This window comes from Opisthocomus hoazin, chromosome 21 (assembly GCF_030867145.1).
Source record: "Opisthocomus hoazin isolate bOpiHoa1 chromosome 21, bOpiHoa1.hap1, whole genome shotgun sequence".
Lineage (NCBI taxonomy): Eukaryota > Metazoa > Chordata > Aves > Opisthocomiformes > Opisthocomidae > Opisthocomus > Opisthocomus hoazin.
Window position 1 is genome coordinate 12,268,383 of NC_134434.1, and position 26,412 is coordinate 12,294,794.

The following is a 26,412-nucleotide window of genomic DNA, read 5'->3' on the forward strand; positions in this document are numbered from 1 at the left end:
AAAACACAGATTTTAAGCAGCATGTGTCAAATCCAGGGACCTTTATTTCTCTGGAATGGAAAGAATTTGCCAGCCTGGACAAAAAATTGCAGGCGGCGACTGTACATTCTTTCAAATAAAAAAAAAAAAAAGAACACAGACACAAGAGTTTGGCTCCATAAATTTCTGTCATAAGAAACAACTCTGAATTGTACACCAAGCTTTTTACAAAGCATCAATGTTAAGATGTTTTACCGTGCTCTATCACATTCTTGGCCATTTATACAGAATATGCCATATCAAATGCTACATCAGCTTAAGACATTTTTAAAAATTAGTATTAAAAAGATACAAAGGCATGTTGGCTTTCATTTGGGTTTTTTATTAAGACATGGGAGTTTTCTTTGTTTTCCTAAGGAAGTCACTAAAAAAATATAATAACTTAATTCGTAAAGACAAGTTTGGTTAAAAATCCAGCCTTGCTCGCTTGGCAGCCTTCTGAGCTCGTACCTCTGTTGCTTGCATCAGTCCAACAGCCCCGCAGGCTGCAGACGCGTCCTGCGGGGTCCCAGCCTGCGCTCCAGCTCTGTCCGTGCTCTCAGTTACCGGTTTCGTTCAGAGTTTTCACCGCGGCCGGGAAATATTCCCGGCCAAACGCTAAAAGCAATCTTCAGCCAAACAGGGGGTTTCAGTCGGGGCCAATTTCGCATGGGTTTAGCCCTTTGTCTTTTGCCTCTCTGTACATCCTTTGGAAGTCTTTGAAGCGAGGGGCACAGCCTAACCTGGCCTCCCCAAAGTGCATGCGTCCCGTGAAGAGGAAGTCTCCGTCTCCTGGTTTCACCCCGCACTCCAGCAGGGTCTTGATTTGCCCTCGCCAGTTCCCGCTCTCCCCCGTGAGCTGAAAGACTTTGCTCTTCTGCCTGTACAGTTTGTTGACACCGACGTGAATTATGGATTCTTGCTCTTCTGCCTTGTTCGTTACGTCTTGAATAGAGCCCCTGATCACTGGAAACAGAAAAAAGGCGTAAGGAAGAGTTACCCAAAACCCCTCTGGAAGAACCAGGTCCAAACTCAGCCTCACACAACCAGGCAGTTCAAGGGGAACCGACCTCACTACAGCAGCCCCAGTTTTGGTCCTTTGTTTTTAGAGTTAAGCTTATATCAGTAACCTCCAGCATATATTTGTATTTATTACAGTTTGTATTTGTGATCTGTCCAGCAAAGGGCACCCGTTATTAATTTTTTTATTAATCGGAAAAATAGCGCCAATCATGATAAAGAGTTCTAACAACAAGATAGATGCTTAGAGCCCCTGACAACATCCTTTCTGCTCTTCAGCCATGACAGATATCAATTTCCCCTTTAAAAAGGGAAGCACAGAGAATTATTGAAACTTTAGGTCTTTCGTCAACAGTCCCTTTTAGGGCTGCAAGTAAAGGCCTCTCCTAGATACACGCAAGTCTTGGAACTTCTACTTCCACTGCGGTTGCTGGGTCATTCTCTGTCCACCCTGGGGAAGTGCCAGCTGGACACACGGTTTTGGGGTCCTTCACACCACATCCCCCTCCCTCTCCCATGCACCCAGCATTTATTGCTGGTAGAAGTTGTCAGGTGTCAGTGGGTGTCCATTGCTGTTCATGGATGTCACGTTCAAGAGAGCAACAAGAGCAACAACTCACCAAAATCACTAGTGCAGACAGCCAAGAGGACCTCTGTGTCACTGCACGGTCGGCAGGGAGCTGGAGAGAAAGGGTCACAGTTAGCAAAGGACTAGAAGATAGCAAATAAATAAACCAGTATTTAATTTAACCAAAACCAGTGCACACACACACAAGACACCGGCACAAGTGGTCCAAAGACCTGTCAGGCACCAATAAGGCCCCAAGCAACGCAGGCCAACCCTAGCCCCCGTGAGATGTTTGTACTGAAGCAGGAATCTGGATCTCTGACCCTCCTGCTGGCACGTGTTATCCAGCAAACACCCCACACGCTCGCTGCACTTACGCAAAATGTTTTGACACTGGGCGCATTCGCAGCGTGCTCCGCTGTAAATTCAAAGCTCTTGAAAGGGCTTTGAAGATCATGCGCCTTTTAAACTCTGAAGGCAAAGCTTCTTTCTCACAATTTCTATCAAGCCTTGTTGGGCTATTTCACAAGCCATTCAGCCTATCACCACATCAAAGATCCAGGAGGTTACAGAGTGGGGGAGGTTAAAGAGAGGAGGAAAAAAACCCCAGCACATGTGTTTGAGGGCGTCGAGGCGAAGCGGAAACGCGGGGCCGTATCTGTTGGAGCTCGAGCAGCACAAAGACCATTTCCTGTGCTGCTGGCAACGTTCGGATATCTGCACTCATCTAATCAATGCAAGCATGCGGCTCCGCTTTGTACTCAGCCAGCTATTTCTGAGGAGAAGGTACTGTAGCTGCCGGACAGATGTTTCTGCAGTACCCTGTGAGCGCAGGAATCTGCTCGCTGTCAGGGTCTGCCCTGCCCGGCGATGCCAATTAAGTCTGTCCGCCAGCGGCCCAGGGTCAGAGCCCACCTCTTTCACTCGGTGTCATCTCGAAGCAGCACTTGCACCTCAGTGAGAAAAATGAAAACCCACCAAGCGTGCTGCTCTGCCTGGATGAGCACAGGCAAAGGCTACGGCAAGGCGGGGCTGCCGCGGCGACGAGGCGAAGCACTGGAGCTACAGCTCATTTCACCACACGGTCCACGATCGAACCCCAGGCTCACGCTACCCCACTCCTCCCCACCCCCAAAAATTTAGGTTTTGAACCTCAACATCTGAAAACACTTAGCTACCAGATTCCCAAATAGTCACACCTTCCTCTCACCCCCGCCTGCTTCCCGGAGAAGTTTATCCGCTGCACTAAGAAGCAGATTTAAGCTAAACAACGCGTAGCTGGTGCCTACGCTGCTCAGCCTCTGCCTTCCTCTGCTCGACAGCACAAGCCGCTCTTTAACGTAAGACATGGCAAATCTCTTCTTTTTTTCCAAGGTCCCAGAAAGGCGGTGATCCAGAAAGAGGGATTATTGAACCAAATCCACCAGATTTGCTCCAGTCAGATGATTAATACACAGTGTAACACGCTGTTTAACAGGATTAAAGACAATGTAAAATGCACATTTCTGGGCAGGGATATTTGAAGGAATAATTCAAGAAGGTTAAAAAGCTCCAAAAGAAGAGACAAGGAATAGGCAAAATAGTTTTGTTAAAGCATCTGGATCGATCGGGCGTTTCTATTTAGCCAAGTCTGAATGCCTCCAGGGCCATTAGAAACAAGTCAGCCTTTACCTTCCTTCTTTGCCCCACATACTTTTTCAGCTCTCTTTTCTGGAAAAGTTTGGAAATTGTTTAATACCATGAGAAATACAGAGCCAGCCAAAGCCTGGACATAACTGGAGTACCACAATAAATTCAGTCTAAAGATCTTTTAATTTTTAGACTCGGGATTTTGATGAGTGACTAGACCAAACATCCAACTTTCACCCGACAGAGAAAATTATATTAGACAGGATAGTCACACAACATGCTACTACGGAGCTGTTTCATTCACGGCACCTACCACATCCACCCAGGGCAAACGCCCCTCTCCCCCAGCCACCCTCTGCCAAATCGGGACCCGAGTTAGATTGCCCAAATGGAGGGCACCCGCACGAATCCTACAGCATCTTCACATGGACAGAAGCTCTAAAAGCACAGCTGATGGACAGCCTCAAAGTCCACAGCTGGATTTCAGACACCGGATTTCAGATATTTTGTTCTGCAAAGATCTAATAATAAAAAGGCATCTCGGCCTTTTTAAGTCTGAGTGAAAACAGCCTTGGTTTAGACCAGACATCTCTGTAGTTTGTCCAACCCCATCAGAAAACTGAAAAAACCAAAATGACTAACCCATTTTTGTTCTCAAAAGGAGTGCAACACAAGCAACAGCATTAAAGATGAAAAGCAAAATACTTAAAAGTGGTTCCTTCCATTTAAATGGACTGACACTATAATAAATCAAATGAACAAATCTCCACGTATACACAGAACCAAATCCTTTTAATTGTGGAGTCTAGGCAAAATCCTGCATCCTTTTTAAATGCAAAAGGAAATTAAAAGTGCTCAGCATTGCTCACACCAGATCATTACTTCAAACCTACTCCAGAGCCACGCTGACTCACAGCAGCTCGGCGGCGTGCAAGCTTATTTAACAGCCATTTACCACCACCCATCACTGCAACAGCAGACATACGAAAAACAGAAATCTGCTCTGTGGAACAACTCCCACATCTGCATTCACAGGGTATCAGATATATCTTGCAAGTGGCAAAAACAAGGTATGCAAGCACAGATGGAACGCGAGTCGGGAAGGATTACTGCCGAGGTAAATGGACCATTAAAAGGCAAATAACATTCACTCGATACAACCAAAGCTTCATTCCTATACCGTCTCATAAAAGAAACAAAATCCTTAGGAGGAGGCAATGCCTTCGCTTTGTTTTGAATCACAACCGTTAAGGAATCCGTGCGTTGATGCCGCGAGTTGGTGATTCTAGCTGCAGCTCAGCAGTCCTGCACTCCAGGATCAGGGGCAGGTGTTCTGCTCCATCAGTAGGTCAGAACAACGCACACACCCCAGGCAAAATGGGAAGCATCCTTACAACTAAGAAAAGAGAACCAGAAAAAGCACTTCGCTCACACACAGCAGGTGAAGATGTTCATTTTCTGGGGAAACGGGCCCGGCTACCAAACAAGACGCCTGTGTCTGCTGGATGCCCGACTCCCTGGGGGTGTCTCGAGGGCTGCCCAGGTTCTCGCGTCCAAAAGCAAGTCTATGAACTTGCAACAACAACAATATCAACGTCAGCTGCTCTAATTCCTTTAAACTCGATAAGCCAAAGAGCCTTAATTCATACAGCAGCAGGGGAAGAGTGAAAAAAAAAGAAGTGAGAAAAGCGAGGTTTTATTGAAGCCCTCTAAAGCCCAGATGCCTATAACTCAACTCCATGGCTGGTGGCATAAAGCCTGCATTGTGCACGTCGGCTGCCGACTCTCCTGGGAATGCCTTTGATGGATTTTGACAGTATCCTGACCTGAAGTAACCTGAGGCAGCCCTCTCCCTCCACCCCCCCAGTCCAGTGCCTCCAAAGGCCTCTCTATTCACCTCCCCGCAGAGGGAGATGTAATTACATCATTCCTCACAAGCCAGCAGTCATGTCCCAGCTGCTTTGAGCGATTTGCCCTCTGAACCTGATGTTACCGAGGAGGACGCGGCGATACTAACAATAGACTGCACTTGTTGGCCAACAGCTTTGGCAAATGCGTTGCTGGTCCTCTCCGCGGGGAGGCGGAACCGCTCGGGAAGAGAGGGACGTGCCCTGAGAAGGTGCCACGAGCTCCAGAAGGTCCCCAGCTCAGCCAGCACTGGCCAGTCGAGCTGTCTAGAAAGGATCTCCTCCAATATTGGGGATGGATTTGAGTGCACCTTTAGCACTGTAATGTAGCATGAGTCTCCTCTGCGTCAAGACCTGTGGGTAGGCGTTGCCATCCTCTCTCAGCACACACACAGCTCCAGTCCTTCCTCCTTCGGTTTGCAACATTTGCACGCAACCTTTCTATCCTCTGAAAATAGGAGATGGGGGTTATTTGCAGGACCATCATCATGGCTGAGGATGACAGCTCCCTGCAGGACACATTCCAAGTCAGACATGCTAGTTCTGGCTGCAGGCATCGCAGAAACCACATGAATGGGCCTGATCTTCTTTTGAAACATTTGTGTTTCAACATCCACCCATGGGTCCGACTGACCGTACCCTACCCCAAAACCAGCTTCCAGCCCACGAGTAAGAAGTCTCCTTTGTCTGTGCTGAATTTTCTCAACATGCTCTGCAACCTCTCTCTAGCTATCAGGTAGACTAGATCATTATCAAGCTACCAAGCAGACGAGATGAACCAGGCTGCAGGTCTCTACGCACTGTCCCAAAGCTCCACTTTCTCCCTCCACCCTCCATCTCCGGTAGGCTCTGCTGAACAGACGTCACCGCTCCGGCAGCGCGCACAGGAAGAGAGACACCCTTTAAGCAGAAGTGAAAACGTTTAACACAAAGCAATCGCAGAAAACCGCTTTACCGAGGAATACCCTTTGGTTTTATTAAGAAGCTCGTACACGCGTGCGGTGCGGTGGAGGTGCGGATGGCGGGGGAGGGAAACACAGAGCTGGTTTATCTGCGCTTCCAGTTTCCGTGGCATACATCACCCACACGTTAGTATTTCTGAATAATCCTTTGAAGAGCAATCAGACCTTTTAAGTGCCAAAAGCTACCGAGGAGGCCCAGGCAGGGTTAAAAGCATTATTTTCTAGGTTTAAACCTTTGATTAAAACACGTAGCCTCTTCTCTTGCAGGCTCAGCAGAAGACATTCGCACGGGTCTTGTCACAGACCAGGTTGACCTAAGCTAAGCCAGCCTGTGCTGCGGCACCTCCAGCCACACCAGTGCGGGGCCCACAGACCTGTCTCCCGGATGAAAGCCCTCAGCCTGACATCAGCATTGGTTCATATGGAACAAAAAAACCCCACCCACACCCCTCAAACTCTCGCTGGCAGCTCTGTAATTGCAACCGTACTGGAAACGGCATCATAGGATGAGTCTCCTTCCTGGAAACACAGAGTGCAGACTTCCGAGAGTAGATCATAAAAATAGAGATGCGGTTTCTCCAATGATGGTGCATTTCTCAGTCATTTTTCTGACTTCTAAGCAGAAATGACTGTCTCGAGTGATTACTGGATCAGTGATTTAGCTGGGAGACATGAGTTCAAGGGCAAACATCATACAAGCAAGAAGAAAAAAAATCTTGCCTGATTCTGCTTTAACTAATTAAAAAGCAGAATAAATCCTTGTAATAGTTTCTTCTCTAAGTTTGTGTAGGCCGCCTGTCTGACGTGGCAACACTTCTGTCATGAACCCAATCCACCACAGCTCATATCCCAGACAAAAAGACCTGCTAATTCGGGTGGAAGTGGACAAGAATTTGACAACACTCTGGTTTACTAGGCTTTGACTAGTCATCTCCTTTCTAGCTGTACCTCAAACTTTCATCACCCCCTCAGAAAGCTCTTCCTGAGCAAGCCAAAGTGACATTTGACCTCAAAACGCTCACAACCCCCACACCGAACCACCGTCTAAACGACACCAATGCACCTGCACGCCAGCGCACCTCCGATGCAGAACGGACACGCTGGCTGGGAGCTCAGGCCGGCAGAGCTGCTCCAGCCCTCCTGCCGTTAACGCGATACCTGCGGCCACGCGGAGGGGAAACGCGGCCAGATGCCACCGAGCGTCTCCGCAGCTGGGCTGGAAGTCACTGACACCCCGTCACAACACACAGAGGGGCTCTCTCATCGCTCTTTCGTTTTACAAGGTTTTCCTGTCTTTGGATGGGGTAGGATTACACGGCTTTCTGCAAGCACCGCACTTTTTCCGGCGTGTCAGTAGGAAAACGCCAAGTCGGGGAGCAAACACGAGAGCTGGACTCGTGCTGCTCCCAGTCTCTCGGCTCAACAAGCCTTGGACACGGGATCTGAAGGGATTGTGCTTCTTCCATGCACAGAAGGCTAATGCTAGGAATAACATACTGAGAGCGCTTACCGCTCTTCTGAAGGCAGCAGAATTCATCCCCATATTTGCTAGAAAGTTAATCTGAGCCCCTGTGCTGAGCAGAAAAGGCAGCTCAGCACAAGGATCACGAGCAAAGACACAAAACTCAAAGACTCCCTTCTTCTACAGCCAAAACACAGCCAAGATCTGGTACAGGACAAGACAGTGATTCAGCAGCTGGACCAAAATCATGATGCTGGAATGGACATTCTCCCCCGACTTCCGCAAGTGAAGCAGGAATATCGGTGATTTTACCTCTTCAGAGGAGAAAGTGTCAACGCCAGCACCTTGCCTTAGCTCACTTCTAACATTCAGTTCAACTTACGCATACGGACAAGTTTCCAGAATTAACTTGGAAAATACAGACACTGGCCAAGAACAATTTAAACCTGCAAATAAGTTTAATGCAATGCAGACTTTCGTACGCTGTGGCATGGATTGTGCCAAGAGAATTGAGTTAATACCACTTCCTTCCTGCAAAGAAAGAATAAAAAGCATATGTAAACCTTGCAATTAGAGATGTGATGACCTTTGCGTTCTGAGAAACGTTCAGACAAGAGACCATAAACCAGAAATTTATCTTTTCACAGAAATGTCTTCCAAGAGGGTATTAAAGTCCTCAAGAAGTACCAAAGAAGACTCTTTCTGCAAACGGTCCGAGGAGGAGACCTGGTACTAGGCAAGCTCCATTTGCAACAGCTTTCAAAACGAAACTTGGCTCAGCGGCTACAGAGGACGTCAGGACCCGCTGGGATTGCAGAGTCAATGCCTTTTTGCTGTTCCAAGATGCAGCACCCATTCTAACAAATGAGCTGAAAGGTCAGCTAGAAACACAAACAGCCATTTGTTTAAAAATTAGAAAAAAAAAAAAAAAGGAATGAAAAAGCCACCACGGAGCAGTTTTTATTCCAGCAGCATTAGACACTATTAGTCTCTACCTCCAGGCCCATGCAGGAGTTGCATCAACCCAGGAAAAATTCTGAGATGTGATTTTAAAGATACTTCTTTCTGTCCCACCTCCTCTGGGCTGCTTATTGCTCCACCAGGAAAAATACAACTCCTGTCCCACGCACCGTGTCCCTCCCTCCCCTCCCGCCGTACGCAGCCAAGCGCAGCTCAGCCTCCGCCGCCCCAGCGCTCGCGATGCCAGGGCAGCGCCCACCCAGCAGCGCCGGGCGCTGGGCTCCCACGCCGCCGCGGCAGCCTCGGTGCTGGGGTGGGCAGCGACACAGCGGCGACGGGACCAGTGCCACCTCCCAGCCCAGCTCCTGCACTCACCCGCTGCATCACCAGCACTGTAACCGTCCTCAGTTACAGTCAAGCCTGCAATGTATCGTGTCCAAAAAGGCCTACTCAGCAGATCAAATTTTCAGTTAAATTCCATCTGCCTGAATCGCAGGGGGAAAGAGAGAGCCCAGCAAACAAGAAGTGTCTCTGCAACTGCCCTAGTCCACGTTTCTGTGCAAGCAGTATTTGTAATCACCTGCCATACCCTTGCTTTCTCTCTCCCCCTTCCTATCTGCAGTTACAGAGAAACGCAGGCAGCAAGGCACCTGCCGGGAACTTCTCCTGCTGCGTGTGCACAAAACACCAATACCAAGCCATAAAAACCCCACTTCTATTTGTTTATCTCACAGAAAATATCTCTCTCCTTCCTCGAACCTGCCGCCGCTGCCCCAGGTAGGAATGGGAAGCTGGGCAGGCGCGAGGGTGCCCGCGTTGCTGAAGTCAGAGGTGCCTCGGGCCTGTCGAGGGGCTGCTCCGGTCCCCTCCGCCCCTGGCGCCGGGGCAGGACCTCTCTCCCCGCTGCCCCCGGCACAGGCAGCGGCCCCATCGCGCCTCCACGCTGCCCACCCAGCAGCACAGCAAACACTTCTCCTGACTCAAAACCCACACAGACTTTGGGCTTGGCTCGTCCCCTCTAAAGTTCACTCAGAAAATGTTCCATTTTCTTCTAAAGAAAACGTCGTTCCAAAGCCTTGTAAAAGCCCACACTAATCGGATCTAGGAAGACACAGTTATAAAGGAAGTTTTGATGGCTTGTTTGGTTTCGTGTCCGGTAGCTGAGATGTCACGCAGCGCTTGCAGGGCACAAAATGAGACAGTAAGGTGGTTTTTACCGGGCACCCCAGCGAAGCTGCGCAGCCAGGCACACGGCCCCGGTGCCGGAGCTCCCCTCTGCCCCTGCCCGGGCTGTGGGAGAGCCTGGAGCCAGCACCCACTGCCAGCCTGGAAACCAGCCCGGAAAGCAGAGCCTTCCCGCCCTCCCCACCACCCTCCTCTTCGGTCCGGTCCATTAATGCCTCCTGTGGGGTAGGGGAATAGAATTAAGTAACAAGTGGCTGGTTAAAGTTAAACCCCGAGAGTGGAGTAATGACAGATCAAAGATTAAGTGAGTCTTTAAAAAAAAAAAAAAAAAAAAAAAAGAGAGAAAAAAAACAGTAGCATATGTGCACTCACATCCACACAGGTCCTTCTCCTTCCTGCTTCTAGAAACCAAATGCTTTTTGGTATGTGGGAGAGCTCTGAAGGAACAAGGCCAGTTTTCGTTTTAAAACCACATTTATTTGATCAGCTTGTTCTTGAGAGGGGCTGTGGAAGGGCTAACATTGTTCAGTTAACCCCAAAAAAAGTTACTTAAAGTTTTCCATTTGTAACAGGAAAAGCTTTAAGATATATACACCTTTTCTTACCTAACAGCACACATTTCTTTGTCACATTAAGATCATCTACCGTTTCACATAAACCTGGACTTTCTCCCCTTTTCTCCCCCCTTAAATTTCTCACCTCCCCTCACACACAGATGCGGTTGGTGCAAAGCTGCTCACAGTTCTGGTGGGGCAGAGCTGCATCCTGTACGAACAGGAACGATCCCGGGGGAGTTATGGCACGGAAAAGCCAGGCCAGGCTCCACACGTGTAGCCCAGCACCAGTGATCACAGCATGGCAGGGGTTGGCAGGGACCTCTGTGGGTCACCCAGACCAACCCCCTGCCGAAGCAGGGTCACCCAGAGCAGGGGGCACAGCACCGCGGCCAGGCGGGGCTGGAATATCTCCAGAGAAGGAGACTCCACAGCCTCCCTGGGCAGCCTGGGCCAGGGCTCCGTCACCCTCAGAGGGAAGAAGTTCTTCCTCATCTTCAGCTGGAACTTCCTCTGCTTCAGTTTGTGCCCGTTGCCCCTTGTCCTGTCACTGGGCACCACTGAACAGAGTCTGGCCCCATCCTCCTGACACCCACCCTTAAGATATTTGTAAGTATATATTGGGTCCCCTCACAGCCTTCTCTTCTCCAGGCTGAACAAGCCCAACTCCCTCAGCCTCTCCTCATAGGAGAGATGCTCCAGTCCCCTCATCATCCTCATAGCCCTCCGCTGGACTCTCTCCAGTAGCTCCTCATCTTTCCTAGCCAAGTAGAAATAAAATTCGTCAAGAAGAGAAACAAAGCGAGATCACCACAAGCTTCCCAGCGGCAGGGCTTCCACTCGGAAAGGACACCAGCAAACACCAAGGTTGCAGGAGTCGATGCCCATAGCGGAGTCGGAGCCGCACAGAGAGATACCCGAGGAGGTACCCATACAAAAAAAAAAGAAATCCTTCCACAAATTTGAACCATCAGCAGAAGTTCATGCTGGATCAAAGCCGAGTGTCACACGGTCGCAGCTTTCCTGACTGGTATCGAGCCTCCCAAGTTCAGATTTAACATATCATCGCTTTGCGTCCAGGGTAGTTTACAAGTACCCACGCAAAGTTACAGTGTGTATTTTCTGGCTTATAAAACAAACTAAGGAGATTTTCTGTCGTGCAAATCAAGGCCCTACCACAGGGAATATCTGGCCCATGTTTCAGTACGTTTCTTATTCCTCAGGGAAGGTGGGGGGCGGGAAGAGGAATGCAGTTCTCCCCCCATCCCTTCTTTCCCTACAGCCTCAGGAATTAGCAAACTAAACAGTTTTGCAGAGCAAGCACAGAGCATTATTAAAGACTGCCAAGCAACTCGGCTGGATTGCAGATCTGTTTGTGGGACTATCTGCCGCAACACAGAAAGGTCAGAGCAAAGCAGAGCCCCAGCTGCCCGGACAATACACCTGACTGCTTATTGGTTTTGACTGCCCACTGAGTTGAGAAATAAGCTAACGGCATTCGTGGCCAGTCTAGCAAAAATAAGCTATTTTCTTACCCCCTCTCCCCTGCAGCTGTGTATTTATCATCGCAGCTCCATTGTCACCTCCTCTGCCCACTGCAAAGCCAGCTCCTGTCCTGCCCACATCAAAGGGCAAGCAGGGCCAGAGGAGACTGATGGCAAACCCCTTTTCTTGGGGAAAGAAGAGATTAAATTAGGGCATCCCTCCAGTTTTGTTTTTTTAGCTGAAGACTTTCTCCGTTCAACACTTCTCACCTTATCGAGGCTGAGATCCCCAAAACGTCTCCTTTGTTCCACTGAAGAACGCGTCAGAGCGTGTGCGCTCCCCGAGCATCAGAGCTGCACTTTGAAATCATCTCACACAGAAAGGAACCCAAAAACTTTGCTCTCAGCCTCCCCCCCTTGCCCCCCTCCCCGTTTAATCATTCGCTGCAAGTCTGACCACTCTGGGCACAGAAGTAACCAGCTCCTTAAGATTAATCCCACTCCAGGCTCTGTTCGACAGCAGCCAGCGTGATCAGTTTAGATGTTGACCCTTAACACCCAGCTCAGCAAAAGGCCCTCAAAAACCAGCTTAAACTGTGCTTTTTCAGATACCCGTAGGGTTAGGGAACGCTGCTTACCCTTTCGTAAAAAGTGACTTTGTATCTAGCTTTGTATCGCCCTTTTGACCAGAAAAGACAGGAAAGTTCCTGCGGAAAACGCTTCCGCAAGGAGGGCGATCACAGAAAAAACTACTCGGGAAATCAGGGATGCTAAAGCAGGAGCGTCAAAACGGCCCCTCACGAGGCAAACAGCTGACGCGTATTTTGAACGGCGTGTCAGGCTGTTTTCTGGTGGGTTTCTCTTAAAACTTGCTGCTGACCGAGAGAGAAAACGCAGGTAAGCCAGCCGCCAGCCTGTGGCTGCAGGGGAGAGGCTGCCTCACGCACCGCCCAGCCACCGCGGGCTCGGTCCCACGGGACGGTCCCTCGGCTTCGCATCGCCGCTCGGTACACGCCTCGCCCGCAAATCCTGCTGGGAGGAGCGCGGCGTCACCTCTGCTCTCCGTGCAAACCAGACCGGACTCCATCCAGGTTTGCTCTTCCCCCTAACACCGCCCAGCTCCAAGAGGTATGGGAGTTTCATCCTGTGCAGAAGCCTGGGGGGCAGATGCAGCAAGCCGTTCCTCTCATCTCACGGGAGGTACCAGGACACGGGGCAATGGGCACAAACTGAGGCACAGGAAGTTCCGTCTGAACATGAGGAAGAACTTCTTCCCTCTGAGGGTGACGGAGCCCTGGCACAGGCTGTCCAGGGAGGCTGTGGAGTCTCCTTCTCTGGAGATATTCAAGACCCGGCTGGACAAGGTCCTGTGCAGCCTGCTGTAGGTGACCCTGCTTTGGCAGGAGGGTTGGACTAGATGACCCACAGAGGTCCCTTCCAACCCCTACTATTCTGTGATTCTGTGACACAGCCCTGCCAAGCCCGCCGCGCACAGCCGTGCTCCCACCCCGGCACGCAGCGCGGTGCCAACAGCTCAGATGGTCACAATGACTCAAGCAGAACCTGTGCTGCACATAAAGGTCGCGGGGAGTTTCAGCTGAAGTGTTCCAAGGGCCTCTTTCCACCACCTCTGTGGCCAACAGCAGTGATGAGCACGGTGGGGACCGGCCGCGATTTCCACCTTGGCAGAGAGCGGGCACGCCAGTCGCAGCGTCCCGCTCACCGGCCTCTGGGACAAAAAGCAAGAGCGTTTCCGCCCCAGCAAGAAGTAAAAAAAATACGCCAGCGCATCTGCTGCTTCAGGCTACAAAGCCCAGCAGCGTGTTCAGCCTCCAAGAAACCAAAAAGAAGTCAGATGTTTGGGAGCAACCAGAGGAGAAGCGTGAGGACAGAAGCCAACGAGCTGCGACGGCAGCAGCGCTCTGGGAGAACCCACGCAGAGATACGCAGCTCGGTGCCCCACCTCCGCCAAACCCAGACTCTGTGAAAGATCGGAAGTTAAGAGGGGGGCTTCAAAACGCCATTCGTTAGCAGAAACACTGGCACAGCCCAAATACTTACGAGCTTTCTTTAATTTCCAATCTGTTTTCTCAGGCCAGTGAATTAACCGCATACAGGAAATAGCTGAATACTGATCTTAATTAGCTAACTGGATTTATCCAGTTTTGCCTTGTTTTTCTGATCCCCACTTGAGTGCTGTACCTCCTATCCGTTAACATTCTCGGCCAGGTACCCAGCATTAATAAAGAAAAGTTATAAAACAGTTACCAGAAGCCGCACTAAGCCGTAGATGCCATCAAGATAAAGGTACATTTTTGTTAAAGTTTGACTTCTTTACTCCACCAAAGTGGCTGGGCAGTGAAAGGGCTTTCCATTTACCTCCGGAGCTCTGACAACCACATTACAGACATCCCCACGAGCGTGCAATGGGAAAGGCAAACTACACACCTTACCAAGAGCTGGATCCAGAGCTTGGATGCGACGCTCTCAAAGCAGACATTAGTTGACAAAATAAAGGTCTTTTGGTGGGACGGGGGGGAAGAGGATTGACCTTCCTCTCCAAAACATTTCATCAAACCTACAGATTCCTGTTTCAGACTAGTCGGGCAGAAGCTGCAGAACTTAAAAAGCAAAACTTCCACACTTCCCACAGGAACTGAATCCAAGCAGCTCGCTGCGGTGCAAGGCAGACCTAGGCTGGGCACACACTCCACTATAGTTGAGAACCTCATGCGGGTCATCACCTTCAGAACACCCAGGAACTACATGGCCAAGCAATACTTCTTCCAAACCCTCCGTCTGCTTGCATCCAGGCAGCATAGCAGAGACCCACAGTATTTTCTTCCAGCACACGCAGAGAAGATCAGAATCAACAGAATCCAACAACCTAAACAAGTTTTGCTGCTTCTCAAATGGCCTCGGGCCAAAATGTCACAGTGTCTCAGCTCCTCAGTTGGGCAAACACCAGGGCTTCGGAGCCTTACTGCAAGCAGGAGTTGAAGTTAATGGACCATCAGTGTGGATGGGAGTTATCTAGGGCTCCAGTCCAAAACCTAATCTGAAATCAGAAGCACTTTCAGTCACCCATCACCTCAGGTATCAAGAGGAGAGCACACCCATCAAGATGTCTGAATTGTCAAGCCGACCCTTCTCGGGGACTGCTCACTCACACAGAACGGTGACGAGCGCTGCAGCACGCTTGCCTTCACTCCTCTGCCCGGCTTAAGAAAGTACAAGCCCCCAGAAATGCACTTTTTTTGCTGGTTACTGTTACAGTAAAAACCATCCCACACCAAACTTCAGCATTCCGAGTTAAAACCTATCAGTACACTACGACTACTTCCTACAGCTAGGGAAGCCTTAACAGAACGCGGTAAGGCAGACTAGGAGCCAAGAAAAGGGTTAAACACCCCAAATCTGGAAAATTTTAAGACTGCACTGCGTCATTCAACCTTCTCGAGAAAAGGGAAAGGCCAGTTCAGAACCTGTGTATGTTTTCTATTGAATTATTTGCTAGACTCTGATTAAGTGGGAAAGAATGACTGCAAACTAATAAAACTTGAGGTTTTCTAATTAAACCACAGGCACCCTGCCAAGCATTGCTGATTTGTCGATGCACCCTGCAATGTCAGGACTCTGAGGACACAACAGGTCATTAAAGCATTAAACAGATGACTTACAACTCTTTAATCAGAGCTGGGATGCCAGGTTAGGAAGAGAGAGTAAACTCCAGGGCAGAGTACAGCAATTATCACCAGGAAACAAACACAGGGTTTAGGGACAGCGGAGAGAAGCTGTTAGTGAGCAGTTATTGCACAAGGAACGGGCCGGAGTGCTGAGCCCCACACCTGGGTCTTTTATGACAGTCGTCCCCCGGCTCCACAGCCGTAGGAAAATGCTGCAACGTTCATGGCTTTCGGCCCTTCGCCGTCCGATGAAGCGCGGCATCCATGGATGCCCCATCCGCAGCGGCATCTCACGCCTGCGCCAGCCCTGCCAGCTCTGCCCAGCGCCGTCACGCTGCGCCCGAGAGGCGAGCAGGCCAAACCGCTGCCAGCCACCTCTGTGACCAAGGCCAGAAGTATGCTGGGAGAGAAATGCAGAACCTTAGAGCCAGTTTTCAGCTCCCTGAAGGTCAGCACTTGCCTCCGGCTTGAGCCTCCTCTCTGATTCCGAAGCCACCAGTGGTTTCAGTCGACTGATTGCAAACCTCCCCTCCACACCAACAGCTCAGTAAAGTGCAGGTATTTGGAGGTTTCGCAGAAAAACTAGCAGCAGCTCCAGAAGAAAGAAGGTCCACGAACTGCAAGGAGCCCCAAACGCATCGCTCTACAGCAGCCTCAGAAGGCAGCTATTTGGCAGTTTCCCCAGACATATAGATATTTATAGGAGAATAAAAGTGCTCATCTGACTGAGTAGTGGAAAGAGTCATGTATGGCATTTTCATCGTGTTTTCACCCCCCGTCACCCCTTCCCAGAGTCTGGGGATCCAAAAAAAGGCAAGAGAAATAATTTAAAATACAATAGAGATCCCTAGTTTGCCCTGAAGGCTCTGCTGATGAACTATTAAAAAGCTTCTTCTGTCCAAACGAGACGCTTGGAGCGCGAAGCAGAGAGTCCACCACACTGTTTCGTAAGACCGCGCCGAAACCCAGCCAGTGTCTGTTACAGATGAAAACAGCAGCCACGGCAGAAGCGATTCAATATGCCTATCAAAAAGGAAGGCTGTAATTGGATTCAGGCCTCGGTTTGACTTCTGAAAGTCTCTGAACAAAACTCCCATCAGCTTTAAAAAATCTCCAAGAGTGTACGTGGAACGAAGAGCACTCAGTTCTAACAACACAGCAGTGTGTGCTGGCTCCCAACGTCACGTGTGCCAGCAGCGAGTCCTCTCGATTTCAGCAAAGCTCGGGAGAAATCCTGTCTAAGCGCAAACTAAAAGCAGCAGTGATGAGCAGTATTTCTCACATACTATTTTACTTATGTGCAAAAGCAATTCAACTTTTTTTTTTGAAAAAAAAAGAGTACAGGACTTCTCTTGGTAAGTTTAAGTGACTTCTCGCCAGCCTGCCTGCGTGTCCATCCTCACAGCCGGTCAAAGCAAGCAGCACTGAATCTGGGAACATTCTCCAAATAACTGATCAAACAATGTATTTAATGTCTTCTGCAATGGAATTCTACAACGTAGCCAACATTCTACACAACATATTCATCTTTGCAGAAGTGATCTTACTGGGAAAACAGCTCTGCAGCAGATGGATGCCCTTCTTTTGCAGCACTTCTACAACGCAGCAGCAGAGAATGCTTCAAATGAAGAAGCCTCGATACTAAGCTACAAGTTGCATACATGGCAAGAGTAAAGAAGGCAACTTAAATATTTGAATATTTGTGTTTATAGTCTTTTTGTTTTCATGGCAAACACGCCATCTGTCAGTTCCTGGGGTTACTGCATCAGCCCTCTGCCAGCTACCGTCTCGCCGAGTTGAGAGCTGTCCGTATCAGCCCAACTAAGAGCTGTACAGAAAAAAAAAAAAAGAGCCACATCTGAACTGGTGTGCCAGCATCTAACGAGTATCAGGGCGGTGAGCACGCACAGCCATACAAACAGAGTGCTGTTGTGGAAGGGAGCCAGTGGAGCAGAGAGGACGGGACTCCAGTTCCGCAATCACTGCTCCCCGACAAGGACGAGGGATGCAAAGCCTCGAAGATACAGCTGCAGTTTAATTAGCCACACCACCACTTATCAAGTAGCATCTCAGGCAAAGCATATGGCATCACCACCAGAGAATTCAGCCAGCCTACGCACAGCGTCTTAGGCTCACTTTACGTTGGGTTTTACCCTGGGCCAAGTCATCTCAAGTGTGCTGTGAGGGCTCTTCTCCTCTGCTGCAGGGCTGCCTTCACGCCCTACCTTTTCAAAAGAGAAATTGGTTTGCCACCACGGCCTCCCCACTTAAAATACCTAAATCTTGAAACCTCCGGAGTCATTTGGGACAAACTGCCATAGATCTGCTGCTCCTCAGGCTATTCTGGAGCCTCCCCTCCTTGGTTTCAGGGATAAAAGCTAGAGGCAATTCTGAACGGACAAGACCCATGCATGAGATACCGCCTGTCTAAAGAGGACTTCCCCTTCCTCCGTCATCCGCCACAAATACTAGTTTTTCTTCTTCTCAAACTAATTGATTAGCATAACTAGGTTACACCTAGAGCTATTGTTCCCAAATGGTATTTAGCTTGTATTTAGTATCAGACTTCTCAGGCTTGCAAGCTCTTTCAGTTTGTCCACTCCCTATTCCTACGCGCTCTTCGTTGGCATAAAGCTTCTCCCTACAAAAGTTGCTTTTCATAATGGTTGAGAGAGAAGACAACACCGGCACTGTGAAAGTATTGTCATGGTGTTGAAGAGCTCTGCCATGGCACAGTAATGCCCAAGACAGCGTCAGAGGCAGAGCTGAGGAAGCAACACACCATTTTCCTTGTTTGTTTTTTTTTTTTTTTAAAAAAAAAAGCAACAATTAGGTCAGCAAGTAGCAGTAGTTGCAGACGGGAGAAAAAACACCCACAGAAAAGGAGTTCCTCCTTGTTTAAATGTTTGTTATTCAAAACATGCAACAGGGTCTTAAAAACTGAGTTAAAAAGTAGTTAGAAAACTGTTACAGCAAGGCTGGGAAGCCCAGTGCACACTGGAGTTCAGTGCAGGGTACAGCCAGCTCCTGTGACTCACCCCACGCTGCACGGGGAGAACTGTGCACAACGTCGCCCTCAACAAATCATTTGGAACTCAGCCTATGGTACCAGCTTCCAAAAAACAACAACAAAAACAGAAAAAAAGACAATTCTTCCGCAATGTTTGTAAAACGTCCTTAAAAGCACATGAAATTCAGTCCCAACCACTCTCCCACTCACTCACTCTGCCGTCTGTTGTGCATCCAATACAGCACGTGAAAATATGACCAATATCGCAGAACTCACCAGAAACTGTGTGCAAATCAGATGCTAGCCCCTTGTTCATCAGTTCGTACTGGAAGCCTGTGATCTTCCTGCTAATGTCCTGCTGAGGAGTGGCCTCAACAAACAGGCCCCCCTGATCGTAGCCAAAGCAGTACACTTTACCGGGGCTGCGGTCTCCATCTCGGACCAAGAGTTTCAGTTCTCCAGTTTTTTCCAAATAAATATTTGCTCCTGCAGCGTCCTTGAAGGGCTTTATGCAAACAGTCAAATGTTTGTAAGAGGCAGGTGAAGTATTGGGTCGCAGGTTGACAATGAGTGCTCCCGTGGGATACATCCACTCTATTGACCCTTCAGAACAGCGGAGGTAGACCTGTTCAACATCCTTCTTGTGAGACTCGTGAGTTAAGCCACTGGGGGAAGAAAGAAAGAGAAAGTTAGAGAAATGACAGAGCTAGTAACGTGACTGTCATAACCTCAAACCTTCAAAGACCCACATCAACAAACGCAGGAAATCTATGACAGGACTGAGTATTGGGCCCACCCCGCTCAGCAGCAGTCAGAAGCGCTTGTCTCTTGCAAGACTGCAATCTTAGTATTATGGGACAATTTTAAATCATCTCTCAAAAGAAAAATTCAAACCACTAGTAATTGGCTTCAAAATTAAATAGGATATAAGCACATGATCAAAAGCAATTAAATTACTCCAGCCTCAGCTACTGTGGCAGATGACTTGGCGCATACAAAGTAGAACACGTATGCTTGAACTCCCTTCCTGGTGGCTTAAACCAGCACGTTCTCCAGCCTCGCAGATCGGACTCCACCTCTTTCTGAGCACTTTGTTCCCCTTCCAAGTCTATATTTCCAATGGATCTGAAACCGGGAGAGATGCCAAGCTCACCCTGTGAACTGGAGCAAAGGGATGCTCTGGGTGCTACTGATACCCTCTACCCCAGCTGGGCAGCCCCAGTCTCCAGACTGGGAGGTAGGAAGAGGAGGGCAGCCACTACACTCCCCCAGTCATAGCTGGGGAAGCATTGAACTGCGCTGCTTTCTTCGGCACATGTACCTGTTCCCCAGCTCCTCCCCAACATGAGCTTATCATCTGACCGCCCAGCTCCAGTGGGCTACAAGCAGACACACAGCTACGGGTGTGCAGCAGAAGAGACCCGTGGCCAGCTACTATCGCTGGGGCACAGAGCCACCATCGCTCCCATGGCCTTACCCAGCACCATGTCCAAAAACTAACACCCCAACAGCCATTTCGAGAGCCGGGGACCACAGAGATGGGACAGGAGAGCAACACAGGGATCCCAGGGCCAACTGCCAGCGGAAGGAGAGCAAACAGCCGGGCTTAAGCAGGGTGACTAGTAAATCCCTCTGACTCACTTACCCACTGCGTGAACTGAGGACAGCTCTAAACAACCCTTGCTGCCTGTCACTGACGCTGGACCAGCCCCCCCGGCTCTTTACCCAGAGTGACTCAAAGCACGAAGATGACACTGCGTGCTGTAGGCACTCCAGTTGAAAGAAACACTTGTGGGAAGCCTGGCTTACTGGTTACAGTATTTGGGCCATTAGGCAAAAATCCTTTGGTCCCAGTCCCTGTCCTGTCACACACCTATTATGCAAGTACGAGCAAACCACTTCACCACCAAGCTTGTTTCTCCTCCTACACTCTGCGTACCTAGTTCGCAAACATAAGCGTCTTTTATTCTGCGCCTGTAGAGCACCACCCAAAACAAGAGCTCTCCATGCAGCTCAGGGGTCTGCTTTGCAGCACTTTAGGGAAACTTCACAACGTTCCCACTTGTAGGCAGAAGAACCAAGATAGAGAAAAAAATAACTACAAATGATTAAGTGACTCGTCTGAGGTTACACAGGAAATCTGTGGCAAAGAACATATTTTGGTACAGTGCAAGTAATGACATCCAGCTCTGGTTTCTCAACAGAAACCTCCAAATACACAGTTCCTCACCCCAAAGATATTTTCAGGTGCTGAAGAGGGTTTAAATTCAAGTCAGCATTTAGAAAGTAACAAGAAGCCATGGATAAAAGAAGGGGAAAAAAAAACCCCATATGGTTTGCATTTACTGTTGACGTGACTCATTATCATGAGTGTCAGTGTGACCCACTTGATAGAGGTTACATGAGGAAGCTCACAAAAAAAGTCATCTTTAATAACAATAGTGCTTGCAAACATGTGCTTTTGAATAATCTTGAAAGCCACATCAAGAACATAGACGAGGAAAAAAGGGACAAGTTTTTGACCTTTAGTCTCTTGCACTCAAATTCAGTAGTACTTAACACATTCAGGAAACCTAACTTTCAATGGGATATTTCAAGCTGACTGTAAATCCACATCTGGTCCACCAAATCACTTTTCACCACAGCTCGCGCATGATGCCACTCAACAGAAAACACAGAAGTCTGTTTATGTGCAAGAGGTGGATAAGTAAAATTAAAGAGTGTAAAGCTTATCCCTCAGCAAAAAGGAAAAAACCCCTACCCTCACACACCACGTGTTCCTACTCCAGACATCAAAATAAGCTGCGAAGGTTTTGCAGGACTTCTACTGGCAAATTCCACCCTGAAGCTTGAGCGTTTAAACAGAAAGAAGACACCAGCGGCAAAACTCTGAACTCATGCAGTGAAACTGCTGTTGCAAGGGATCCCAACAACACCGAGGCAGCGAATTTCTGCCAGAGAAGAAAAGCCTGAACACTCATTTCGTTCAAACATTCATGCTGTTCAAACAAAAAACAGGGTGGACTCTGAAATTATCTTTGGAAAGCCAATTATATCCCACAGGCAAGAGTGATGCCATTAGACAGATACATCAAGCACAAGTACCTGTACGCAGTAAGCCTTTTAATAAAGGATGACTCAAAAGTTAAGCAGATTTCAAAATCCATGCTCACATTACTTAACAGCAACCACCATCACCCAGTAAAACCTGTCGCTTTGCTTTCCGTCAGGATGACATGTCACCACATAGCGAGATTGTTTAGCGTCCTGTTTAGCCCTCACGAGCCAGTCATCACACACACCACGGCCACAAAACAATAGAGGTCCAGGAGCCTTTTTTTTTTTCTTCCTCCTTTTTCAAGCTCATTTGACTTTTGGTTTTGTTTTTTTAAGTATATGGCAAGGAGATAGGGCAGCTGTTTGATGGTTCCCGTGATGGATGAGCCATCCATGCTCCCTTTCAAATGTGTGCTGTTCATTGGGACTCATTTCTACAGCAAGTACTGCTTCCTCATACCGATCCATGAGGACATCCTGAATCACTGCATTTGTCTCCACACTCTTCTCCCTTTCTGCTTCCAGCCACCCCCCTCTGTCTGCCCTGAAGGATCTGCCCTGCTATGGGTGCAGAACGCTGTTACGCTGCAACATGCAGCAGGTGTTCTTTAAAGAGAGCAGGAAGAATATTCACACTACTGCAGCTATTTACTTTATTTATTCTATTACAGATGCGCCGAAGAGGCCTAGAAGTACCCCCATCCTCCCAGCACCCCCCAGTGAACACAGGGAACTTTCACTCCTAATTTGGGGTATCTAATTAAGGATGACAAGAGCACTGAGACCTCCCCAGAGCATCCACCGGTGCAGAGGGCAAAATCGATGGATGTAAGCAGCCACATCAGAGCTGAATTCTGGCTCCTACAGCCAAACCCGCCAGACCAGGATGTTCTCAGCACGTCACTGAAGCACTTTTGCCCAAAGCATCGAGAGGTCACTGCGGTATGAAAACTCAAAGTTACAGCAAGAGTAATAACCAGACGCACACCATAGTGAAGTTTCTGCTTTATTCTGGACAAAGCTTTCCTGCGAGCTCTCTGCCAAGCCATTTATTGAGATGCTGCTACGGCCTGCTGAGTGTACTTAAATTGCAGGTGTTGGGCTGAGCATTGCATCAGATTTCCCTGGAAGCGAGAGGGATACCTATAGGAATCCTAGCAAAGCCCTTCATACTACTTGGGGATCTAAGTTCATCACTTCTCCACAAGCTAATAGGAAAAAAAAAAATCATATCCAGAATAGCCAACTTGTAAGATTGTTACTTTTAATACAGATTTGTATATAAAGGTGAGAAAAAACCTCCAGGTTTACTGGAGGAGATGACGAGACTGTCAAATCTGCCAGCACAAGACAACCTAGAACTTCACTGTGTGAAGAAAGAAGACATTTTGACATTCGAGTTCATAGATTTTTCAAACAGTTAGTTAAGGTAAAAAACATCACATGACTTCAAAAACATTATATTCCACATAAAAAAAAAAAAAAAAAAAATCCTTTCTGACCCACACAGCCATTAGTACCCACACTGAAACATCTAATTAGATGGTATTTACTGGTACATCAAACCACCTTTCCTTCCTTCTTAACTGCTAGCCTTCTAGGACAAAGCAGATGATATTTAACAGCCTTTGGACTGCCAACATTTCTGACAACACCTGCTTGCTACCAGCCAAAGCCTGCCTGGCTTCCATTCTCCCCTCCCAAGACTCCTGCCCACCTGGGCTCCGGGACCCTCTCACACAAGCGAAAACCCCCAGACTGAACCCAAGGCAGCTCCTCCTGCCCTGTGCCTCCAACGGCATCACCACTGCTGTCACCACCCACCCTGCAACAAGTGAGTCCAAGCTCGTGTCACCAGTTTGCCCCAAACTCAGTCACAGCAAACGATATTTCTCTTCCCCCCCCCCAGCATCACCCCCTTAGTTGATACTCAGGGCATCGCTTACTCCAGCCCTGCTCAGGTGACATGGGTGGTCGCTGCTTGCTCTAAGAAAACAGGACAAAAGTAAGAACCAAACAGGACAAGGTCACAGGGGTTTGCCCTCGTTCTTTTACAAGCCACCACACGGTAAGCTCCAGGTAAGCCCAGGCAGCTCGGATGCTGAGGGGTGAACGCAGGTACAGCCGGGAGGAGGGTGGTAAAGCAAAATGATGCAATTAGGAGTTTGCTGCAGAACGAATAGGTTTGGTCCCTATCAAACAGCCTCGCCTTCACTGGGATGAACCACACGTCAACTGTCGAGAGTCAAAAAGAGTTCAGGAGAAAGTCAACACCAAGCATCTGCATCTTTCAGACAGTAACAGATACGAAATTATTACGCTGAAAGTCAATCCAGCTGTTTCCCTTCTCTGAATTCTCCCTGCTCCAAAATTCCCTTCTGCTACAAGCTGGCCAAGCTCTTCTTTTAAAGAAAGTCCCGTTGGAACAGAACAGTAGAGCGAAAACATTTTGCTCCCCACGTACAGCGAGCCTGACCCAGCAGCACTTGCTTGTTAGCAGAGCTGTTTCTGAAAGCTCTCCGCGGCGGCGGAGGTCACAGACCCAACCGCACACGTTCAACTCCTTCCGAGCAATTAAAGGAAAGATAATTTGGGAGATAAACACTTGAGAACGGGAGAGGTTTCACAACCAGCGCAACGCGGACGCATCAGGAGGGAGGCCGCTGTGCCAGCCCCTGCTCCCGGGGCTCCTCTCCATCACCATCATCATCATCACCGCCTCCGCGGGTCGCAGCGCGGGAGAGGTCCCGGGGCGGGCAGCGGCCGCGGGGCCGCGCTGTGCGGGGCCGCGCCCGGGGCGGGAGCGCCGAGAGGGGGGGGGTAGCGCTCCGCAGGTGCACCGCACCCCAGGTGCACCGCACCCCGGCAGCGGCGGGAGAAGCCGGGGGGGAAACCCGGGGCCGGCCCCGCCGAGCTGCGGGCCGCGGGGAAGATGGTCGCGGGGAGAAACTTCTCCGCGGCGGACGCGGCGCCGCCCTCCCCGCCCCCCCCAGCCCCCCGAGCCGCGCCGCCGAGCAGAGGGGAGCCCGGCCCGGCCCCTCCAGCCCGGGGAGGGAGCCAGAGCCGCCCCCCGCCCCTTCCCCGAGCCCCGGCACCGCTCCGCAGCCCGAGGGCTCTCCCTTTTGTTTTCGGCACCGACCCCTTCCCCCGGCGGGGCGGGGAGGGACGCGGCAGCCCCCGCTCCCCCCCCCGGCCCCGCGCCCCGCGCGGTGCGGGTCTCGCCTCACCTCCCCTTCCAGTTGCACAGGTCGCTGGAGTACTGCGCCGCGGCCCCGCCGCCCAGCAGCAGCCGCAGCCCCAGCAGCAGCGGCAGGAGCGCGGCGGCCGGGGCGCTCCGCATGGTCCCGTGTGCCCGCCCCGCCGCGACCCCCCGGCCCGGGTGCGAACGCGGTGCAGAGCGCTGCCCGCGGGCTCGCCTACATGGCGGGGAGCGCAGCCGCTACCCCATGCCCGGCTCCGCGCCGCTCCGGCTCTGGAGTTGGCCCCGGCGCGCTGGGGGCTCCCAGCTGAGGGGCGGGAGCGGCCCTGCCTCCCTCCCCGCGCCGCCCGCCGAGCGCCGGCCCCGCCTCCCCCCCCCCCCCCCCCCGCCTCGCCGGGGCCGCACTCGCTGCGCAGCGAAACGCGGCGCCGGAGCGGGAACCGCCGCTGCCCCCGGGCCCGGCCCTGCGGGGCCACCCCGCTGCCTGCCCGGCCCGGCCCCCGGCCTCGGGCTGCCCCGGGGCTGTGCGGGGAAGGGGCGATCCCCGGGGGGGCGAAGGGTTTCGTGTGGCCGGGGAAGGCCCCGGGCTCCTCTGCGCTGGGGGAGAGCGTGGGTGCCAGCGGTGCCCCACGGCCTGGCCTCGGGCACGGTGGGGGCCCAGCGATGAGCCCCGACGCCTATCCCCGGGCATGGTGGGTGCCAGCGGTGCCCCACCTTCTGACCCTGGGCATGGTGGGTGCCCAGCGATGGGCCCCACTGCCTGTCCTCTGGCATGGTGGGTGCCCAGGGGTGACCCCACCGCCTGTCCCCAGGCACAGTGGGTGCCAGCAGTGACCCCAGTGCCTGTTCCCTGGCACAGTGGGTGCCAGTGGTGACCCCACTGCCTGTCCCCAGGCACAGTGGGTGCCAGTGGTGACCCCACTGCCTGTCCCTGGGCACAGCGGGTGCCCAGCAGTGCCCCACCTTCTGACCCTGGGCATGGTGGGTGCCCAGCGATGAGCCCCACTGCCCGTCCTCTGGCGTGGTGGGTGCCCAGGGGTGACTCCACTGCCTGTCCCTGGGCACAGTGGGTGCCAGCAGTGACCCCACTGCCTGTCCCCAGGCACAGCGGGTGCCCAGTGATGAGCCCCACTGCCTGTCCCCGGGCATGGCAGATGCCACCAGTGACCCCACTGCAGCAGGTTGCTCTGCCTGCAGCAGCACCAGCTCCACCTGGGCACAGTCCTTCAGTGGATGGAGGCTGGTAATTTTGCTGGAACCTTCTTGTGTCTCCACTTACCAGGAAGCACTCGGGACTCGATGGTGTTTGTAAAACTCTCCAGCACTTAATGACCACTCTGGATAACTCCTTGTCTTGTTTAATGTCCCTGCTTATCCCACAGTTGACTTTGGATACTTAACTCTTGGTGGCAGAAACCCTTCTGCGAGAAACTGGAGGCAAAGAAATGCCTTCCGGGACGTGAGGGAAGCGCAGGGGGTGAATCAGCCCCAAAACCCAACCACCCAGGCCAAGATAAACCGGGGGGGGGGGGTGTGTAGATGGGGGGAGGAATCCAGCTGCACGCAGACTGTGCTCCGGTCTGCCAGGCGCCACATTATTTCTTTCAAAAAAGCAACTAGGGGGTCGAGACTGATATTGTACATCCGCAGATAGGAGAGGGGTTAAAACATTTCCAGACCACTGCCTTTCTCAGTCTCCTGTTGTTCTTTC

General features: G+C 50.7%; 1 protein-coding gene across 1 annotated transcript; it reads right to left on the reverse strand.

The window, feature by feature from the left end:
* Positions 1-24: 24 nt before the first annotated feature.
* METRNL (meteorin like, glial cell differentiation regulator) lies at positions 25-24,991 on the reverse strand. Its single transcript, XM_075440792.1, has 4 exons — positions 24,730-24,991; positions 18,722-19,110; positions 1,659-1,718; positions 25-984 (listed from the first exon to the last, which is right to left on the reverse strand). The coding sequence occupies exons 1-4, from the start codon at positions 24,840-24,842 to the stop codon at positions 668-670; spliced, it is 879 nt and encodes a 292-aa protein (XP_075296907.1). The 5' UTR covers positions 24,843-24,991; the 3' UTR covers positions 25-667.
* Between the last annotated feature and the right edge of the window lie 1,421 nt (positions 24,992-26,412).

What these genes read in the sequence shown, in the direction of transcription:
- METRNL (XM_075440792.1), bottom strand. Translation starts at nt 24,842, where the DNA reads ATGCGGAGCGCCCCGGCCGCCGCGCTCCTGCCGCTGCTGCTGGGGCTG. An exon ending in CTGTGCAACTGGAAGGGGAG is followed by an intron (nt 19,111 to 24,729) that starts GTGAGGCGAGAC and finishes TTCTTCCCCCAG; the next exon opens with TGGCTTAACTCACGAGTCTC. An exon ending in TGTCTGCACTAGTGATTTTG is followed by an intron (nt 985 to 1,658) that starts GTGAGTTGTTGC and finishes TTCTGTTTCCAG; the next exon opens with TGATCAGGGGCTCTATTCAA.